The sequence below is a fragment of the Xenopus laevis genome, chromosome 3S (assembly GCF_017654675.1).
Source record: "Xenopus laevis strain J_2021 chromosome 3S, Xenopus_laevis_v10.1, whole genome shotgun sequence".
Taxonomy (NCBI): Eukaryota; Metazoa; Chordata; class Amphibia; order Anura; family Pipidae; genus Xenopus; species Xenopus laevis.
The window spans coordinates 13772654-13793534 of NC_054376.1; the positions used below are offsets into that span (position 1 = coordinate 13772654).

Consider the following 20881-nt stretch of genomic DNA (forward strand, 5'->3'; position numbering starts at 1 on the left):
GCTATCACTCAGAAAAAAGGAAAAGACGCCAGCGCCTTTTGGGACTTAGAAAAATTTTGCACTAAAAATTGAGGAAGTTCTTTGCACTCCATTGCACTTCGCCTGGTCTGAGCTGGCAAAGGCAAGTCTGGCAAATGAGGTAACATTCAGTAAAATCTGCATATTAGTGAATTTGCGGAGTTATGTCCATTTGCCAAAGCATAAATTTGTCTGGCGTTAGAGTGCGAAGCAACACTAGTGATTATCTCCTTCATTAGCCAAGTGATGCCTGGCCCGTTAGGAAATTGGCCTTGCGGGCGGTAATTCTAGAAAATTAACGCTAGCGTTAGCCACTTCGCCCTTTAGGGAATCTGCCCCTTAGGGTTTTTAGGCTGGTAAAATCAGAGAAAGAAGACCCAGTGTAATGTGTGCATCATGAATGTTTCCATAGCGGCATAAAGGGCATGAGTGCTGATTCCCTGTGAGGTCAAGTACTTGTTCATGGCAAAGATGTTTCAGTGCTCCTTTTGTTCATGTCATATCAATATTTTAGTCTGGCACCAAAAACTTTGTAAATAAGGGAAAAGTAAATGAGAGAAAGTCCTCATTTTTGACCATCCATTGGCACAAAAGTACGCCTATGGAAATACCACAAGGCTTGTTCGTATGGATTGAGATGGGTATGCTAAAAAAATATTGGTGCACCAAAGAAATGTCACAAATGATATCTGTATTGGCTGTTGTAACATCAAAATTTAAAAAAAAAATTGTTAGTATACATAGAAAAAAAACACCAAGACAAATGAAACTTTAAAATCGCAAAGCCTTTATTAAGAAATAACTTACCGAAACTCCACTTCTGCTCCTCTTCAGAAAAGGCGATACGGTGATGATCCATTGTGCGACACTCGATTTCTCCTCCCTGGCTATCTCTTATAAGGAAGACATGGAGGAGAAAGAGTGCTGCACGATGGATCGCCTGATTGCTTTCTGAAGAGGAGCACAAACGGAGTGTCAGTAAGTTATTTCTTAATAAAGGCTTTGCGATTGTAAAGTTGAATTTGTCTTGGTGGTTTTTTTCGATGTATACTAACAAATTTTTTTTTAAAATGTTTTTGATGTTACTGGTCCTTTAAGGCTCATCTCCCTGGGCCCAACCTGTTGGGTCTGTGGACATCCACAGCCAACTCAGTCCAAATACAAGTCATGTGGAGTCTACAGAGTAAATAGAAAAGTAAATCACCAGCACAACGTGGGTGATACTAGCTGGGAGAACCCTTGCTCGTTTATTGCGAATGCAACGTTTTGGAGCGTAACCCCTTTGTTACGCCCCAAAATGTTGCATCGAAACGTTGCATCCACAATAAACAAAATTTTTAGCCATAGGTGAAGCCATTCAATTTAGAATGGGGCACATGTTTACAGAACAGATCATATAAGTTTTGCATAATACAATGGGATTAATTATTATAGAGGAGGAATTCAGGGACGGAATTCCGAATGGAAGGCGTAGCAAGGCAGAAAGGCAAGAAATGGCAATAGAAGTTGGAGGTATGACCAATTGGTTGCTCCGAGGGGAGTCGGCTATAAACGTATGGAGACACAAGAGAGGAGATGTAGTGTTGTGCAGAGGAATGAAGGATTTGGAAGGTTATGAGAAGAAGTATGTAAGTTATCATTTGTTTTATGGGAAGCCATAATAAGGACTTCAGCAGAGGAGGGGCCTGTACTCACGTGGATGAGAGGTAGAGGATTCTGGCAGAAGAATTTAGTAGACTGTAGTGGGGAGTGATAGGAGTTAGAAAGGCCAGTTAGTAGAAGGTTACAGTAGTCTAGTCAGGGTGGAATGAGAGCATGCATGAGCCTGTAATCTGTTAAAGAAAGGGATGTATTTTGGCAATATTGTGTAAGAAAAAGTTACAGTTTTTGACAGTGGTGTTAAAATTGTCAAAGAAGGAGATTGAGAGTAGATTATTCCCAATATGGGTCTGAAATGGGGTGGCACCAATGGGTCACCTATTATGTCCATATTTATTATGCTAGGGGGCCCAGAATTCAAAAGATACATTAGTAACTATTTGCAGAATCCCTTTACTGTACTTCTCTGCTTCAAGTATCTCATTCTGTTTCCTTTAATGCAGAAAGAGTTTCCCTACTTCCTGTATTTGATTAGAGTCACATGATAAATTGTCCCTCTTTTCCCAGCCGGTAAATTCACCTCACCTATTTTCTCAGTTATAAGGAAGGGTTGACCATGTTGTGGCTCTTTATAGACAGATATAAGCGAGTACATAGGATAACCAGGGATGGGCGAATTTGACCCGTTTCGTTTCGCCAAAAATTCGCCGCCGGCGAAATGTCGCAGACGCCCATTAAAGTCTATGGGAGAATAGAGGTTGATTGAGGAGATGAAGAATATTAGTATTGAGAGTGGGCCGCCGGTCTAAGGTTTTATGGTGGGCCCTTGGTCTAAGGATTTTGGGTGGGCCCCTGGTGTCCCAGCCCGACACTGACTGCACTTCGGTTAAATTAAAGTTAAGTGTCATGTTGTAGTTCACATTTTAAATTCTGTCAGGCGATTCCTTTTGTGTCCAATAAAAAAAGGACAATAATTTGGGGGGTTTTACATGTGAAAGCAAACTGCAGGTAAAATGTAGTCGCTATAGTATAGAAATTGCTCATGAGCCACTGGTTGGAGATCACTGATTTAAACGAAATTCCATGATTTCAAATTTCTTAGGGTGACCAAATAGGTAGAACTAACTTTGTATTATCCTTACGATGATTTCAAGAGGAGTGAAACAAACTTAAAATTACAATCCCACCAACACTTGTTTGACTTGTGGGGTCAGTGACCCATATTTAAGAGCTTGAAAGAGGCAGAAGAAAAATAAAATTCAGAAACTATTAAAAAAAAAAATGTAAATATGAAGATCAAGGGAAGGATGCTAAGAACAAGCCAATCTAGAACATACTAAGGGCAGAGACACAAGCTCAAAATCGGGGGGGGGGGGATTAGTCACCCAGCGACAAATCTCTTCTTCGGGGCAACAAATCTCTAGGCTAGAATGTAAATAGCCGGCGGGATGGCAATCGGTGCACTTCGTTTTCCGAAGTTGCCTCACGAAAGGGGTATTTGTCAGTGGGTGAAAGTTAGAGATAACCATTTCATAAATAAAGCTTCTAAAAATCCTATAGGAATGAATAGAAAGTGAACACGTTTTTCTGTGGGGAGCTGAAATCTCACTAAATCTCTTTAAAGCTGCCCCTAGGTGTTGTATTTTCAATTAGGACAACCTAAGCTTTTAAAATATGCGAACATTCATTTGTAATTCCACTTCTGTAAGAAAATGGGAGTTTCTAAAGATCTACATTTTTAAAAATATGTTTAATGATTTTATGAGTTAACTGATTTGGAAAGTTTCATGTCTCCCAGACATGCCAATACCACACACGTATAGTTTTTTTTTTAATGGTTTCTGACTTGTATAAGCCTCAGCAGTACACAAGCAGAATTCCGAAGTGCTGCTACAGAAATCTGCATACCTTAAATTGCAAGGTGAAACAGTAAGTTTACCTCGAGGAAACAAATATTTTTTTGGAAGGAATACATTCTGACGACTCCAAATGAATAAATAAAATCTTTCTAATCCAAACTACCCATCTGCAATGCTTTGATAAAGTTACAGTTTTTTATAAAAAAAAAAAAATTCTGCAGATTTTTAGTTTTAAGCGAGGCTGGGGTTAGTTGGCTTTGTCTTATGACTTGTAGTAATGCTCTGTGGGCTATTTATTACTTATCTTTATATTCATTCCCTATATAAATGGACCAATTAATTGCAAAGCCCCATCACTGTCTACAAACTCAGCCAAGATTTATGTAAATTGCTGATGGCAAAAGAACAAAAAAAAGGAGGTGTGCCAGCTGCTATGGTGACTGGTCCAGTTTAACCGTACCATCAACTTTTATTGTAAATAGCGTGCTTATTTTCATAGTATAATCATCATGATACACAGAAGGTACAAGAACGCCACTAACTAAATCAATCCTACACATTGATGCACCAATAACTCCGCTGCTGGGTGAAATATCACTTGTGCATTGCCACCTGATGCGCCCCATCAGCCGGAAGCATAAGGAACAAAATGTGTTTGCCATGGAGGCTCAACCCCCACTGGTGTCCATGCTGTAGAAAAAATCCAAAAACAGAGACCACAGAATCACTATTTTATAATAATATTAAAGGGATTCTGTCATGATTTTTATGGTGTAGTTTCTATTTCTAAATTACATTGTTTACACTGCAAATAATTCACTCTACCATATAAAATTTCATTCCTGAACCAGCGAGTGTATTTTTTTAATTTATAATATTGGTGTGTAGGCGCCATCTCAGGTCATTTTGCCTGGTCATGTGCTTTCAGAAAAAGCCAGCACTGTAGGATGGAACTGCTTTCTGGCAGGCTGTCGTTTCTCCTACTCAATGTCACTGAATTTGTCACAGTGGGACCTGGATTTTACTATTGAGTGCTGTTCTTAGATCTACCAGGGAGCTGTTATCTTGTGATAAGGTGGCCATACACGGAGAGATATCTCTCTCCGATATGCCCACCTTGAGGTGGGCAATATCGGTCTGATCCGATCATGGGCCCAACGATCGGATCCTAACGCATGGGAAACTGGGGTCGGATCGCGAGACCGCATAGGGAAGCCCGTCGGGGGGCCCCATACAATAAGCTGCCGACATGGTCTGTCGGGAGCTTTTATCTCCTTTAGGAAGCTGCTATCTGGTTACCTTCCTATTGTTCTGTTGTTAGGCTGCTGGGGGGACGAAGAGGGAGGGGGTGATATCAATCCAATTTGCAGTACAGCAGTAAAGAGTGACTGAAGTTTATCAGAGCTGGGGTAGCTGGGAAACTGACAATACATCTAGCCCCAGGTCAGATTTCAAAATAAAATTAAAACAAAATCTGTTTGCTCTTTTGAAAAATGGATTTCAGTGCAGAAGAGTGACTGAAGTTTATCAGAGCACAAGTCACATGACTGGGGGCAGCTGGGAAACTGACAATATGTCTAGCCCCATCTTAGATTTCAAAATGAAATATAAAAAAAAAAATCTGTTTGTTCTTTTGAAAAATGGATTTCAGTGCAGAAGAGTGACTGAAGTTTATCAGAGCACAAGTCACATGACTGGGGGCAGCTGGGAAACTGACAATATGTCTAGCCCAATGTTAGATTTCAAAATGAAATATAAAAAAAAAAATCTGTTTGCTCTTTTGAAAAATGGATTTCAGTGCAGAAGAGTGACTGAAGTTTATCAGAGCACAAGTCGCATGACTGGGGCCAGCTGGAAAACTGCCAATATGTCTAGCCCCATGTTAGATTTCAAAATTAAATATTAAAAAATCTGTTTGTTCTTTTGAGAAATGGATTTCAGTGCAGAATTCTGCAGGAGCAGCACTATTAACTGATGCATTTTTTGGGGGGGGGGAAGTATCCCTTTAATTTAAAGGTGAACTATCCCTTTAATTTAAAGGTGAACAATCCCTTTAATTTCGGGGTGACACTTCCCTGCGAGTAAAAAAAAAACTACTGAAGGGCATTTAATAGTATCAAATACGTGCACAAGAGTTTCCAGAGATCTGGTGAAAGAGTAGAAGTTAGAACCCATAAAATATTTGAATAAAGATGACGTTTACCTCCTGAGTCCTTTCCTTTGGCTTTCTGCGCAAGGCTTCTTTCAACCTGGGTTCAATGTTGGCAGACATAGTGGCTAGACTGTGATTTGAAGGGAGCAGAGTATTAGTATAATCCACTGGGGCAATGTTACTCCCACAGCAACTGCTGGCAGGAGGGAGACAGGCGATCCCCAGCAGGGCGGCAGCAGAGAGTTAATAAAGCAATAATAATCCGGACAGAAGAGCGAAGTGCCCAGATGCTCCGGGGAGCGGACATCATTGGCAATCACTGAGGGTCACCGAGACAAGCTACAGCCAACCCCGCCGCCAAAAAGTCTCGGTGTTCATCACAGAGGCCGCGACTGGGCGATCGCAGTTTTAAATGTCCCGCAACGCCGTCCAAATGGCCCGAGCTACTTCGGAACTCGCAGGCCAGTTCTCCCGGAGTTTCCGAACAATCCCGCGAGTTGAGAAGGTGACGTCACGACCACAGATGAGTCATGTGAGGCTGCAACGGAGCCGCCCGGGGCGTGACGTGCAAGGACAGAGCTCCCAGTCTGAGCGCGAGCTGAAACGCCAGGGTTGGGGGTGGGGTGTGTTTGCCACCGGAAAGCGTCTGCTCAGATTTTAGTTTTAAGTTCTTGTTAACATGTTCCTCATGATGTAACCACAGCCTCTGCTCCTAACTCAACTAACTACAAATATGTGCTACTTGTATACTTCATGAACTGGCAACTCCTCAACCAACGCCGGACTTTTTTTTTTTTCTGTTATGGTTTTTATGATGTAGTTTTTATTTCTAAATGACACTCTTTACACTGCAAATAATTCCCTCTACCATATAAAAATTCATTCCTGAACCAGCAAGTGTTTTTTTTATTTTATTTATAATATAGGGGTGTGGGCAGCCATCTCGGGTCATGTGCTTTCAGAAAGAGCCAGCACTTTAGGATGGAACTGCTTTCTGATAGGCGTTTCTCCTACTCAATGTAAGTGAATGTGTCACAGTGGGACCTGGATTTTACTATTGGTTGCAGGCCCAGATTTGTGGAAAGGCCACCTAGGCCCTGGCCTAGGGTTGCCACCTTTTTAAAATAGAAAAAAAAATTACGGGTCAGTGGTGGGGGTGAATATTAAAAGGGACGGACTGTGATGCAAAAAGAGGCGGAGCCACTGGGTAGTGCCACATCGCCAGAAGCCAAAGAAAATGTAAGTTTTCACTGGAGGGCAAGGGCTTTTGTAAAGAGAATTACAAATTGCCAGTAAATTTGTAATACCGGCCCTGGCAGGTGTTTTACCGGCCGGATGGCAACCCTACCCTGGCCTTGGGCAGCAGGATTTTAGGGGGGCGGCATGTTGCCCAACCACACCAACATTGGATCAAAAACACTGGGGATGCGCAGGAGATACAATCACCATGAAAATTTGCACAAATAAAGGAGAGGGGACAGGGGCGACGAATGGCAGTGGGCCTAGGGGCGCCCGCTATTTAAATCCGGCCCTGATTGAGTGCTGTTCTTAAGATGGTCATAGATGAAAAGATCCGCTCGCTTGGCGACATCGCCAAACGAGCCGATCTTTCCCCGATATGCCACTAACGGGCATGGCTATGTCGGGGGTAATCTGAACGTTCGGCCCTATGGCCGAACGATCAGATTACCATGAGAGCACAATGGGCTCCGGCGGAAGGATGAAAAATTACGGGAATCTCCACACTCACGGTCCGAAAATAGGATCTTTGCGTCTATGGCCTCCTTTAGATCTACCAGGCAGCTGTTATCTTGTGTTAGGGAGCTGCTATCTGTTACCTTCCCATTGTTCTGTTGTTAGGCTGCTGGGCAGTGTCGTAACTACCGGGGGAGCAGGGAGTGCGATTGGGCCAGGGCCCGCACCCCCTCAGGGCCCCCCAGCAGCTCGCCCACCACGTTCAGCCAGGCCCCGCCCCCTCCGTATGGCCATAAACGGCTCGCGGCCGTTTATGGCCATACGGAGGGGGCGGGGCCTGGCTGCACGTCCCGCGTATCCCTTTAACCCCATAGCCACTCAATCTAAAGCAAACTGCCACTAATGATGAGGAGAAGGTATCTTACTTTTTAACTCTTTCCTTAGTCAGGGCCGGAGATATAAGATTGACACAGAAAGAGGCTGCTCTAAAGTTCTTCTGCTAGAGCAGCCTCTTTCTTTCTCCTGACAACTTCCTTGACTACTTGGTGGACAGACTGGTGGGAAACTGACCAGCAGGTGGCGCTGTCGTAACAAAATTCATTCATATTAACAGTACATGTATCCCTTAATATCTTGGAGTAAAAACAAAATAAATAATGAATGTAAATTACAAAAGTGCTTGGAATCTCTCATCAATTTGACATTCACTTATTTTAAAGGTTTACTTCACCTTTAAAGATCTTCACATTTCCATCCTCCCTTGATGTTGGCTGGTATGTTTGGGAGACAACAATTCTAGTTTCCAACAATACTTACTGCCACTAGAGCTTCCACTTCTAAGTTTTCATATTTTATTTCTGCCCGAAGCTCCAGCTTGACTTATTTTACCCTGATTGCCAACAATATCTGCTGCTATCAGACCAAAAAGTAGAATTTTTTTTTGCTCAAACTAAAGCTAGATACAATGAATCTAGGGTTTATTCTTTGGTTTTAGAGGGTCCCTGTGATAAAAATACTTGGCAGGCGACGGGAATGTCCTGTTCCTTCCCGGTTGTACGGCGCTTCAGGGAAATTTGGAAATACCCTAAGCTCCGCGTGATGTCATTGCGCAAGGCGCAAAATTCAAATGTTTAAAGGGCTCTTGGGCTAGTTTGCATCGCCCAATGTAAAGGTTCCTTCCAAAGTTCCTGGGTGCTTTCTAGTCTTGTATGTAGAATTCCGTGGTAAGCTGGCACAGAAACTGGACTTCACTCCAAAATAGATGCAAATTATTTTTATTACGCAAAAAGGGACATTTCAGAGGGTGGCCTTACGCGTTTCGTGCCTCAGGGGCACTTATAGTCCAGTTTCTGTGCCAGCTTACCACAGTATTCTACATGTCTGATATTACCTCCCCAAGCTGAAGGTCTGGGGCTTGAGCACCTGGACCCCCTGTTTGTATTGGTAAGTGTACCTTACCACTCACTACTTTTGCAATATTGGATGTTATCCTTATCCCCTATCCCAGTAAATTTCATTATCTGAAATTGTTTCTAGTCTGTTTGTGTTTCCTGTGTATTGACCCTTGCCTGTCCCTGACATTGCTTCTTGATGCCTGAACTGACCCCTGCCTGGCTGAAGACTAGGGTTGCCACCTGGCCGGTATTTTACCAGCCTGGCCGGTAAAAATGATGGTTGATCCCAATGTTATTAATAGAGAAAAAAGATAAATTTATAGGAAGTCCGGTATTTTTTCAGAAAAGGTGGCAACGCTCCTGACGACTCTCCTGGTTTCTGAATTGGTACCATTTGAATTCATCGCATTGCCCGTGTGTGTTTGATCCGGCCTGTTCCTTGACTCCATTATCTGCTCCAATGTCCTATCCATACATGTTCGGTCCATGTGCTTGCCCAGAACTCTCTGCCTGGAGGCATCTGAGTAGCGGAGGGCTCCACCCGAAGCCAAAGGCGACTGCTAAAGGCAGAAGAGCAGGCTGAGACCAGAACATCGGAGCTAGTTCTGGGTTTTGGGAAACCGTACGCAAACACGTAGTGGCAGATTTGTTTCTACCATTTAGGAGAGGACAATGAGTGAAAATAACCAAAAATATTTTTAGTTGTTCAGCTTATTTTTTTTTACTTTAGCATCAGAGGGTTCCAGTGGTTTTATTTTTAAAGATTTTTAAATTTTCATGGTGCTTACACTTGCACACAAAATAGGAGAAAACAAGGCAAAGATAAAAAGGAAAAACATAAATGAAAAAGGCTTAAGCTCCCCATAGACGCGATGATTCTTCTTGCCGAACCAAAGGGAAGCCCGACCAAACCTTTGAAATTATCGTGCGGTTAGTGGTATTCGAACGATCGTACATCTTACGATTTTTCTCCCGACATCTGTCAGGAAATTGATCGGCCAGGTCAAAAAATCTTTGTCGGTCCCAGTGCAATCTATCTATGTTTGCAGGGACAAGCAGGCAGCTCCCCTTTGTTTTCCTGGCAAATCGGTCTTTTTAGTTGATGGTAAATTCGTACGATCGTTCTGAGAAGATCGTGGTCTCACGATCAGGATCTGATCTTTTAAAAATCTCAACATCTATGGCCAGCTCTAGCCAAGAAATCCTCCAGGGACAACAGGAAAACAATTGGAAGCAATCACAATTTCAGCATATAAAAATCCAAGGGGTCCATATGTTTGTAAATCTGGCCATAGTGTCCTCTAAATATGTTGTCCTCTGTTCCATGGTAAAAGCTGAAAATCAAGGCCCCATACTTTGTACTTACCCCTCATTGCATATTCTGGCAGCGGACTTCACGACATCCATCTTTCGGTCCTCGGTAAGCTGACTGAGAGATCGTCAATCTCCATCATTATCGGCGCATGTGCAGTTGTCGAAAACCGTCAAATTTCTCCAACTGCGCATGCACCGACATACCGATCTCCCAGTCAGCTTACTGAGGACCCGGGAAATGATTGCCGTGAAGTCCGTTGCTAGAAGCTGCGACGAGGGGCATTTTCCCAGGGGAGCAGTTAGCCTGAAGGGCGGAGGGAGGGGGGTCTACGTGGGGTGGGGGGGGGTACAGGGTTTTTTTCTACAGGGTTTCCTTCCCCTTTAAAGGACTTTCATTTTTGTTGCTGTTACTGTTCCTTTAAAGCTATTTAGGGAGAGAATTCTCTTCAGAAGATGTGGAAATGTAGACAGAACTTCCTGTCTTTTAATTAAAATGGATGCTTTTGTGCTAAAAGGACCTACTTGTAAATAAAGCATTAGAGAGATTATTAAATGATCCCCTTATATATTTATACTTAGTTATCATATTCCACCTACAGTAAGTACCTCTTCTTCAGTGTAAACAACCCCAACTTGTCCAGTCTTTCCATATCCTTCCGAACCCACCTTCTGTCTTGTAGTTTTGAATTGTCTTCCTCATCTTTCCTATTGATGTCTTGACTGTATGAATTACTACAGCTATAATTTATGTTGACACATATTGATACATGTACATTTTTATGCATTGTGAATATACAACTGTATAAGGCAGTATGAGGGTATGTTCAGTTTGGATATGACGGCATTTAAATATATAATATAAGTTCTTGGCCTTCTACCTCTAATGTCTGTGCTTATATTACTAATTATGTTTGCAAAAGCTTTAGGAACTAGCTATCAGTCATTAAGCATGTATGGAGACTATTTTTTGAAACCACTTGGTTTTTGCAGACACTTTTAAGACATTTAATGTCTTAAACAGACTTAATATTTTTAACAAAATGTGGCCATGACAAATATTGATACATTTACATTTTAATGCTTAGTGGATTGATCAATTCCCCTTCTTTTTCTCTATGTGTGTAGTTAATTTGGCCAGATCAGTAGCACTTCCATTGCATTTAAATATATTTTTTACTTAGCCTTGGAGTGCTCCCACAACCCCCTTTTTTGCATTTTATAGACCATTCTCAGGTGCTATCACAACCCAGCACTGCTACACATCCTTTTCTGAGCCAACCCTGTCTCAACCTCAGGTGCTGTTCGTCATATGGGAAGTTTAGGAGTGCCTTCTTCAGGTGTGCTCAATAATCTGTGGTCTGGCAGTATACTTTGCAACAAATATGAAGCCCAATGATTTAGTTCAGCAGATGGGTGCCTTTACCCTGGCTGTCTAAGACCTTCAAGGAGGGTGCTCCAGGTAAGGTTCCCCTATCTTTAAACCAGGCCATCTTTGGGCATATTGCAAGCTGAGAGTAAAGCCGTTCAACAGGGCTGAAGACTATGAAACCACCACATTGAATCTATATGCCCAATTGATCTGATACATGGGGCAGCATTTCCATTCTGAACCTGAACAAAAAGTCCTCAAGGGGGGGCGTGGCCTGCGACGCATGGAGTAGGACGCAAAGGTAAAGAGCTCCGGTTGATAATCCTGTATAAACCCTGTTTACCGCCAGTAATAACTTCCTCCGTCTTCACTACGGTACTCCGAATAGCTCCTGACTCTCTGATACAGCGACTCACCGAATATGGGGAAAAACAGCGCTGGCAGAACTCCTGGCCGCTCCCGGTCAACAGACCAGCACAACGCGTCTTCCCAAAATGGCAGTCCGCAATCAAGACTTAAATTCAACCAAGTCAAAGAAAGGTTGCGGAATCTACAAGTGCCTTACTCTATGTCCTTTCCTGCCCTCCTACCAGTGACAAAGGAAGATAGAGCATATTTTTTCACTTCCCCGAATGAAGCGCTGCAATGGATAGAAACTAAATTCTTCCCACCTTCGCCACCTCGAGGACAAGGATCACCAGGACCAGCACGACAAGAGGTTTAAAAAAGGAAAACTCCTTTTTTCTTTTCCCTTTTTCGGCAGAGAAAAGCTGGCAAGAAGCAACCCGGAGTGACGGAAGCAACCAAATTGAAACCGACCACATGGCATTGGACCCTGGAACCAGAGAACTAAGGCTTACACCCTTTGGTTTCCCCTCTACAGTTATGCTCGATAGTTATGGGAAAAAAACCCGTTCAAGTTGGGGTGGAACTGGTGGGGTGGGGTGTGTGTTTGGCTTTGCTGCAACTGGACTACTACCTGGATGTTGTCGTCTTTACCCAACATTGTTTTCCCTGCCTATCCCCAAGCATTCTCAAATTTTACACCTGGAACGTCACTCTACTAGTCCCTTACCTACCAATAATCATGGTTGATCCTTCTGTGTACACTCCTCATATTCATACCAAATGGCGAAGGTAAGACTGTACTCATGGAATGTTTGAGGACTGGGCAACCCTATAAAAAGGGGACTAGTTTTCAAAGTAATCAGGAGGGCCAATACTCACTTAATTTTTCTCCAGGAAAGCCACTTAGAGGGCCAAAACGTACGTGCTTTAAGGTGCATATTACCACTCTACCTACTCCTCTTATGCAGTCTCGATTTTGGTTACTAGATCCTGTGCATTCTCTTTAACTAATCTGATATCAGATCCTGAAGGGCGTTTTTTGTTGATTGCATGTTCCTTAAATGGTAAAATGTATAATATAATCAATGTGTATATCCCACCCCCCTTCAATGAGTCATTGCTGTCACTTATTATGGAGAAACTACTTACCAAACTACTTACCATATGCACTCACCATAGTAATGGGGGACTTTAACTCGGTTATGTCCGAACCACTAGATAGGTTATACCCACGTACTAGACCCTCCACCTCTCTATCCAAGTGGGCAACCACCTTTCACTTCACAGATTTGTGGAGAGAGAAACACCAAGAGTAAAAGAGATTTACTTGCTTCTCTGCCTTGCACAATACAATGTCACGCATAGACCTGGCCTTTGGATCTCCCGAAGTTCTGATGCAAACTAAACAGGTTGAAATATTACCAGGGGGAATATCAGATCATTCCCCATTAATGTTTTATATTGAAACAGCCCCCTCACCTACTGACAGAATATGGAAATTCAATAAATATTGGCTCAGCAAGAGGACATAACCTCTGCAGTAGAAGGGGAGTTAAAAATCTATATTGAACTGAATAAAGAATCATTTACCCCACAGACACTGTGAGATTTCATTAAGGCATATATCTGAGGGCTATATATTCAGCAGATTAAGTCATACAATAGAAACACCCAACGCGAGATAACCAAACTAGAGGCTCAAGTCCTGCAGGCTGAAAATATTTTTACCCAAAACCCTACTGTATAAAGAAGAAAGGACTGCATCACAACTCAAACAGCCCTACAAACTAAACAAATTAAACAGGTAAAAAAAACACAGATATACCAAAAGGCTAGCACTTTTGCCACTGGTGACAAAAATGGTAAGCTACTGGCCCTGATATCCAGGGAATGAATGCCATTAACAAGTATATCAGCAGTTAAGGACAGCAATGACTTCTTGATAACTAACCAAATAGAAATCAATAGAGTGTTTAAAGAGTATTACACAGAATTGTATTCTTCTCGCATGACACATACTACCCCACAGGTACAAGCCTATCTACAAACCATACCTATACCGAAGTTGGACATGGATTACTAAATTAAGTAATAAAAGGGGAAGATCTGCCAGACACCATGTCACGGCCGGCACCCGATACCAGAACAAATGCCAAGCACCCTGGTCTCGGCTTCACCAGTAGTGTGACCACCGTTGGGCTTCGGGAGGAGCCCTCAGCTTACTTGGGTGCCACCTGGACTTAACGAGGGGTGCAAGGCGAGATATTCTGGCTGGTGTAGTGGCACGACTGTTAGCAGAGTCTTTTGGGCCGAAGGTCACGGTACAAATGGAGCAGGCAAGAGAATCGTCAGACAGGCTGGGTCGAGGCAGCCAGATATCAAGAATCGTCAGGCAGGCAAGGGTCAAACCGGGTTGTCAATCAAGGGGTTAAGCAGGAAGAGTTGTCGTAGGCAGGCGAGGGTCAGGATACAGAATGCAGAATAGTCAGGAACAGGCTGGATCAAACACGGGTAATCAAACAGACTAGATTCAGAACAGATCAAACGCACAAGGCTCAGGAACCACAAGAAACAAGTTCTATCACGGGCATCAGTCAGCAGTCAGAATGGGCCTTTTATAGGGCAAGAATTCCACGGCCCAGAATGTGCGTTTTCGCGCCAGAACGCGCTGGCGCAATCACGCCAGCGCCCTAATGGTGCTGGGAGGAGGAAGAAGAAGGAGCGCGGCGGCGTGGCGGCCGTCCACGCCGCCGCACCGCTAGACCACCAGGTACTTTTATTACACACCAAAACCGGAAAAGGATCCGCTCAAATGCGCATCTTATAGAGCTATATCTTTGATCAATGTGGATGCAAAAATTCTGGCAAAAATACTTGCCCACAGACTAAGATTATCACTAAATTGATTTCCCCAGATCAAACTGGCTTTATAACAGGCAGAATGACAGACATAAACATTCTGTTCACTAATATAGTTGCACCTCACAACAACTCAGGGCACAGGGTCATTGTGGCATTAGACAATGAGAAGGCCTTCGATTATGTCAAATGGAGGTATCTATGGGCTATTATGGAATCTATGGGTATTGGGCCAAATTTCAGGAAATGGGTGAAGGCCATCTATAAGAACCCACAAGCTAGAATTAGGATGAACCAAAATGTCTCTACTCCATTCTCACTTTGCAGGGAGACCAGGCAGGGCTGCCCTCTTATCACCCCTATTGTTTGCTATTGCAATGGAACCCTTGGCAGCCCGGATAAAACAACCAATAGAGGTTAAAGGGCTGCAAATAGGACCCCTTACTGAGACAGGGGCGATGTATGCAGACGATACTATCCTTTTCTTGGAGAACCCCTATGAGGCCCTTGATGTAGACCTATCAGTGATTAACTTCACACAAATTATTCTGGATTAACGATTAATTGGAACAAGTCAGTCATTTTTGCCATTGACACCTTTCAGCTGGAACAGAGCAGATACAGAGCCCCCTGCAATGGTCCACTACATTTAAATACTTGGGAGTACAGATCCACAAGGATCTGGGAAAATTTATGGACCTCAACCTACAACCTTTGTTATCATTGTTTGAAAGCAAAATTAAATCTTGGAACAACCTCCCACTAACACTACTACGCCGGATTAACCTCTTTAAAATGATACTACTCCCTAAATTTACATATTTATTCCGTCAGGCCCCCATCTCAATACCCACGGGCTTCTTTCAGAAACTTAAGGCACTGATAAACACATTCTACTGGGCAGCTTCATCCCCCAGGACAGCCCTAACAACGCTGCAACATCCCGCCGATATGGGGGGTTTGGCTGCCCCAAATCTATTTCTTTATTACATTGCAACTAAACTTGTAAATGTATGGTGGTGTTATGCAAGTCCGGACTGAGAATTAAAATAGGCCCTGGCATTTCGGGTACACAGAGGCCCAATCAGCCCACGCAGAGGCCCTAACAGCCTCCACCAGCCCACTAAATACTGACTTTATATGGCACCTTATAGCAGCCCCTCTGGCATATGCCAGATCCCACAGATGGCCAGTCCGGCCCTGGTGTTATGCTCCTAACACACAGAATGCTGCTACGACAGTTGTAGCACAACTAGCGGGCTCCTACTAGGTACTAAAGAATTCATTGTACCGAGGTAACAGAGGTCTTATCACCATGACCACCCTTATGAAAAATATAATACAAATATGGAAAATTGCAATGCAATAAGTCCCTAAGAAAGATAATGAATATTCAGGATGTCTGCCTTTATGGTATAACCCTCAATTACCCCAACTTTGGAATATCCCAGATGTCCAATTGTGGGCTAATTACAAAGATTAAATATTTAAGTCAAATAACTGAACAAGGTGATATACTATCCTTTAAAGCCCTAAAAGATACATTTTTACTGCCTAACAAAATGTATTTCAGATACTTACAACTACGCCATGCCTACAGATCCCAAATAGGAACACTACAAATAGACACTACACCTAGGCGACTGGAGGCATTGGCAAGTGAACCTGGTCTTTGTAAGTCTGTATCACAATTTTATTCCCTGCTAAACAAACACCAGAAACCAGTCCTGCAAAAGCTGTATACTAAATGGTCAACGGATGCCCCTCACCTTACCCCAGAAATGTGGAAAGACATCCTAGAGTGCCACATGGCAATACTGATAAGTGCGAAAGATAAGATGATCCAATTCAGATAACTACATCAAACCTATTTAACACCTCATAGGTTACATATGATTAATCCTACCATCCCGGATGTCTTCCCCAAATGCAAAGGCTCCCCAGCAAACTTTATTCATATGGTTTGGCAATTGCCACTCATCCACAAGAAAATAACAGAAGAGATTAGTGAATTATTGTCTCTTATAATTCCCCTAGACCCTTTGACACTTCTTCTGAATCAAGTAGAGGAAACTGCCCCTATAATGGCAGAGAGGGCATTGCTAAATTCCTTATTCATTGAAGCAAAAAGGTTAATTGCTCTCAAGTGGAAATCTGAACACCCACCGAAAAAGAAGCAGTGGATAGAAATAGGGATGCACCGAATTTCAGCAGGATTCGGATTCGGCCGAATCTTTCTGCCTGGCCGAGCCGAATCCGAATCTGCCTGGCCGAACCGAATTTGCATATGTAAATTATGGGTTGGGAGGAAAACATGTGACTTTTTGTCACAAAACAAGGAAGTAAAAAATGTTTTCCCCTTCCCACCCCTAATTTGCATATGCAAATTAGGGTTCGGATTAGGTTCGGTATTCAGCCGAATCTTTCGCAAAGGGTTCGGGGGTTCAGCCAAATCCAAAAAAGTGGATTCGGTGCATCCCTAGATAGAAATGGTTAACAATTCAATACCGCTTTATCAAATTACTTATATGCATAGAGGTTGTCCCAAAAAATTTGATAAGATTTGGTCCCCATGGCTGAACATATGCCATCACTGCTACCTATCCTTACTTCCCCCTCCTTCCCCCCCAACCCCCTAAAGACGACAGTATTCCATAACTAATTGGGTAATAAGTTTTTTATTTTATAAGCAAAGTACTCAGATGTCCAGTCATAGATACATAATTGAAAGTACTCCACTTGCATCTCATATATACTACGGTAACTAATAACCTTGTAAAAGTATACTTACTTGATGTTGTTAAAACCGAGACAACTGTATACAATGCTACTTTTCTGTAATTCTTATTAATGCTCCTTCTTTTATTTTTTTTATGTTATGTGTTTGTGAAATTTAATCTCAATAAAAACAAATTTAAAAAAAAAAAAAAAGTCCTCAAGGATTTAATTGACGACAACGTCAGGAAGGGTTTTATTCCATCCTCTACTTCACCTGCTGGAGCCAGAATTTCTTTTTTGAGAAAGACAATTATCATCAACCCCATATCAAGTATAGGTAACTGAATAAGATTGCTATTTATTTCCCTTATCCCTGATCCCCGAACTGTTCTAAAGGTTACAGTAGCCTTACATATTTTATAAATGTGATCTATGTGGTGCTTATAACCCTCAGTTAGGGCAAAGAGTGAAAACTGGTATGGCAATGTTGAATACTTTGCAACACCATTTGGTCTGTGCAATGCTCCAGCAATTTTCAGCATTTTAACAATAGTATTTTAAGAGACCGCCTTGATCAGTCTATACAATATTCTATTGCTCTCCTTTACTGGAGGAACATTACAAGGATATGAGGATAGTCTTCTTCTGTCTACAAACTCACAGGCTGTTCTCTAGAATTGAGAAATTTGAGAAACATTCAGTTGAGTTCCCTAATTTCTACTAGTGGTGTTTCCATAGACAGGCAAAAGATCTTGGCAATTTTGGATTGGCCAGCACTGACTACTCATAAAGCTATCCAAATATTTGTTGGTTTATCTGCCTTTTATCACAAATTAATAGGGATGCACCGAATCCAGGATTCGGTTCGGGATTAGGCCAGGATTCAGCTTTTTGCAGCAAAATTCGGACAAATCCTTCTGCCGAACTTAACCGAATCGTAATTTGCATATGCAAATTAAGGGAAAGGAAGGAAATCATATGACTTATTGTCACAAAACAAGAAAGTAAAAAATGTTTTCCCCTTCCTACCCACAATTTACATAATCAAATTAGGATTCAGTTTGGTATTCACCCAAAACTTTCATGAAGGATTCTGGGGTTCGGCCAAATCCGAAAGGACAGGCCTTAAGGGGCATTTGCATCCTGTTGCTTTTTAAAAAACAAACAAAACCTCTCTTAATCAGAATTCAAAGAGTGTCATTAGTTACTTGAAGGGACACTTCATGCTATCCTAGTCTATTGAGGTTATAATAATCTAGAAGATCTCACATCTGCTAAGAGAATTGGACCAAGACAAGCTAGGTGGGCTCTTTTCGAGATTCAGTATTGCATACTTACCAGGCTCTAAAAATTACAAAGCTGGCACATATAACAAGTACCAGAAGATTTACATTCCCAAGAACCCTCCGAGGGATATATTTTTAAACCTGCTAATTTAATTGTTCTATTGGGTGAACTCTTAAAATTTAGCTAAGTGGCCAACCAATGAACGTGCAACATGCAACAGTCTGTGCTCCTTATACACAGATACGTAATCAAGCCCCATCAGCACTTTCTGATAACTTTTGTGCCTGACTTTTTATAACACCTACCTTAGTCCACTATTGTGCAGAGCTATCTTGCAACCAGATACATGTACATTTACTGTATGTATGTATAATCTTTCTAATTTTGATGCTGAGGGCAGGCCAGATACTGCCAAAGCCATTGGTGAAAGTGTGGGGATTAGAGGCTGAAGAGGAGGACACAAACTGACAATGGGTAACTGTGGAAGAAAAAGTAAGGGAACAGTGATGACATTTGTATATCAATACATGAAGGCATATGTCCTTTATATCTATCATGAATAGGTGTATTGATGTTCAAAACACATCCATACACACAGATGATCAGTAGATGAACAAGGTAGGTTTGTTCTAACGAAATTCCACCATCTGTTGCTGCTCTCTCTCCTGATTAGGCCACACCAGTCTGACCAATGTAATATGCAAAATAGAAGTAGGATGGAGCACACAATGTAGCAGCTTTTACTGCAAAAGATTTATTGAGCACAACATGTTTCGGATCTTCATGGATCCTTTTTCAAGTGTAAAATACAAAATGAACACAGAAACCTTTTTAAACCCCAAGCAGACCCTAAAACCACTCTTTTTTTGGTGACATCACCTCCACTTCGATTGGTCCCAACGATAGGGAAAACCTTCTTAATCCAGTGCAGACAGTGAATCACACTTCCAGAGATATCTGTTCACATAATATTAATCTTCTTAGTAGCAAAGTCCCCACCTTTAAATACTGTGACATTAAAAATATTGTAACAGTTACATATATACTTATCTTAATTGTAACAAATGTTGCAAACTTTTAAAATTGTAACGAAATTTAAAAACAGTAGCAAAAAAGCTTAATACTTGAAAAATTAGGTACTACTCTCTCTGGAGTCTACCTACCATTTTATCCAAAAACTACATCTTTTAAAAGACCATTTACGGTCAATTTTAATAGCATTTTTAGCATTAATCTTTATTCTCATAGGGGCTAGGCAAGTATAAATAAATCAGTAAATTAATTTCTTACCGTGCCTAAACATTAGATCAGTATTTTCTATCAGTATTTTCTAATACAAGAGTCGAAATCAGAGGAGTCTGAGGGGAGGAAAACAGTATGTATTAATAAAATCATAAGAAACACTTAACGCTCCAAGCTTCGTTTAAACCTTTAGGGGCTAAAGCATTTAATTTCAAAATCCAATTAGCTTCTCTCTGGAGCATTTTTTGTTTAAAGTTACCCCCTCTATTGAGTGGTTGTACTATTTCCAAAACTGCCCACCTTAGCTGGCCATGTGTATGCTTAGCAGTGTTAAAATGGCGGGCCACAGCTGTATCTGTATATGCACCCGGTTTAAAATTCCGTATATCATTTTTATGTTCTTTGATTCTGGTTTTAACGTTCCTTATTGTTTGGCCCACATTTATGAGTCCACACGGACATTTAAGCATATAAATAACTCCTTTTGAGTCACAGGTGGCATAATCATTTAGTTTAACTTTAGTTCCTTGGGTCGGATGGTCAATATGGTCTCCCTTAATAATTAAACACATACAATTCAAACAAGAGAAGGTCCCTTTCTTTGGAATCCCAAAAAATCTTTGTGGATTTCTTTTCATTTTGACTGCTGGACATAGTTGATCTCTAATACTTTTGCCTTTCTTATAACAGAACAAGATAGGTTCTGAAAAAAGGTTACCATATTGACTATCTCCCTGTAAAATCGGCCAATACTTCCTTAGTACTTTTTCAATTTCCTTATTATGTTTAACATATTTTGAAATAAATGGTATCCGGTTACTACTATTCTTAACATGTGACCTTTGGTCTAACAAATTCTCCCTTTTAATTGTCGCCACTTCCCTCATTGCTTCAGACAACTACTGGTGAATAACCTCGTTCTAAAAACCGGTTGTATAAAGTATGACTAGAATTTTCATATTCCGTGTCCAAAGAGGTTATGCGTTTGGCACGTAAAAATTGTCCCTTTGGAATAGCTCTAATCGTG

At 41.7% G+C, this 20881-nt stretch overlaps 1 protein-coding gene across 10 annotated transcripts in view; it reads right to left on the reverse strand.

Annotated features, from left to right (window-relative positions):
* Positions 1–6412, reverse strand: part of LOC108712621 (rap guanine nucleotide exchange factor 6) — a 136797-nt gene extending 130385 nt beyond the window's left edge. For 4 of the 10 annotated variants that reach the window (XM_041588018.1, XM_041588017.1, XM_018254918.2 and 1 more), the window contains exon 1: positions 5680–6410. In XM_041588018.1, coding sequence (XP_041443952.1) covers positions 5680–5748 — 69 coding nt within the window. In that variant the 5' untranslated portion in view covers positions 5749–6410. Of the gene's footprint in view, positions 1–5679 lie in introns of all 10 variants that reach the window. The other 6 variants (XM_018254921.2, XM_018254922.2, XM_018254919.2 and 3 more) reach the window with 4 other exon arrangements.
* Between the last annotated feature and the right edge of the window lie 14469 nt (positions 6413–20881).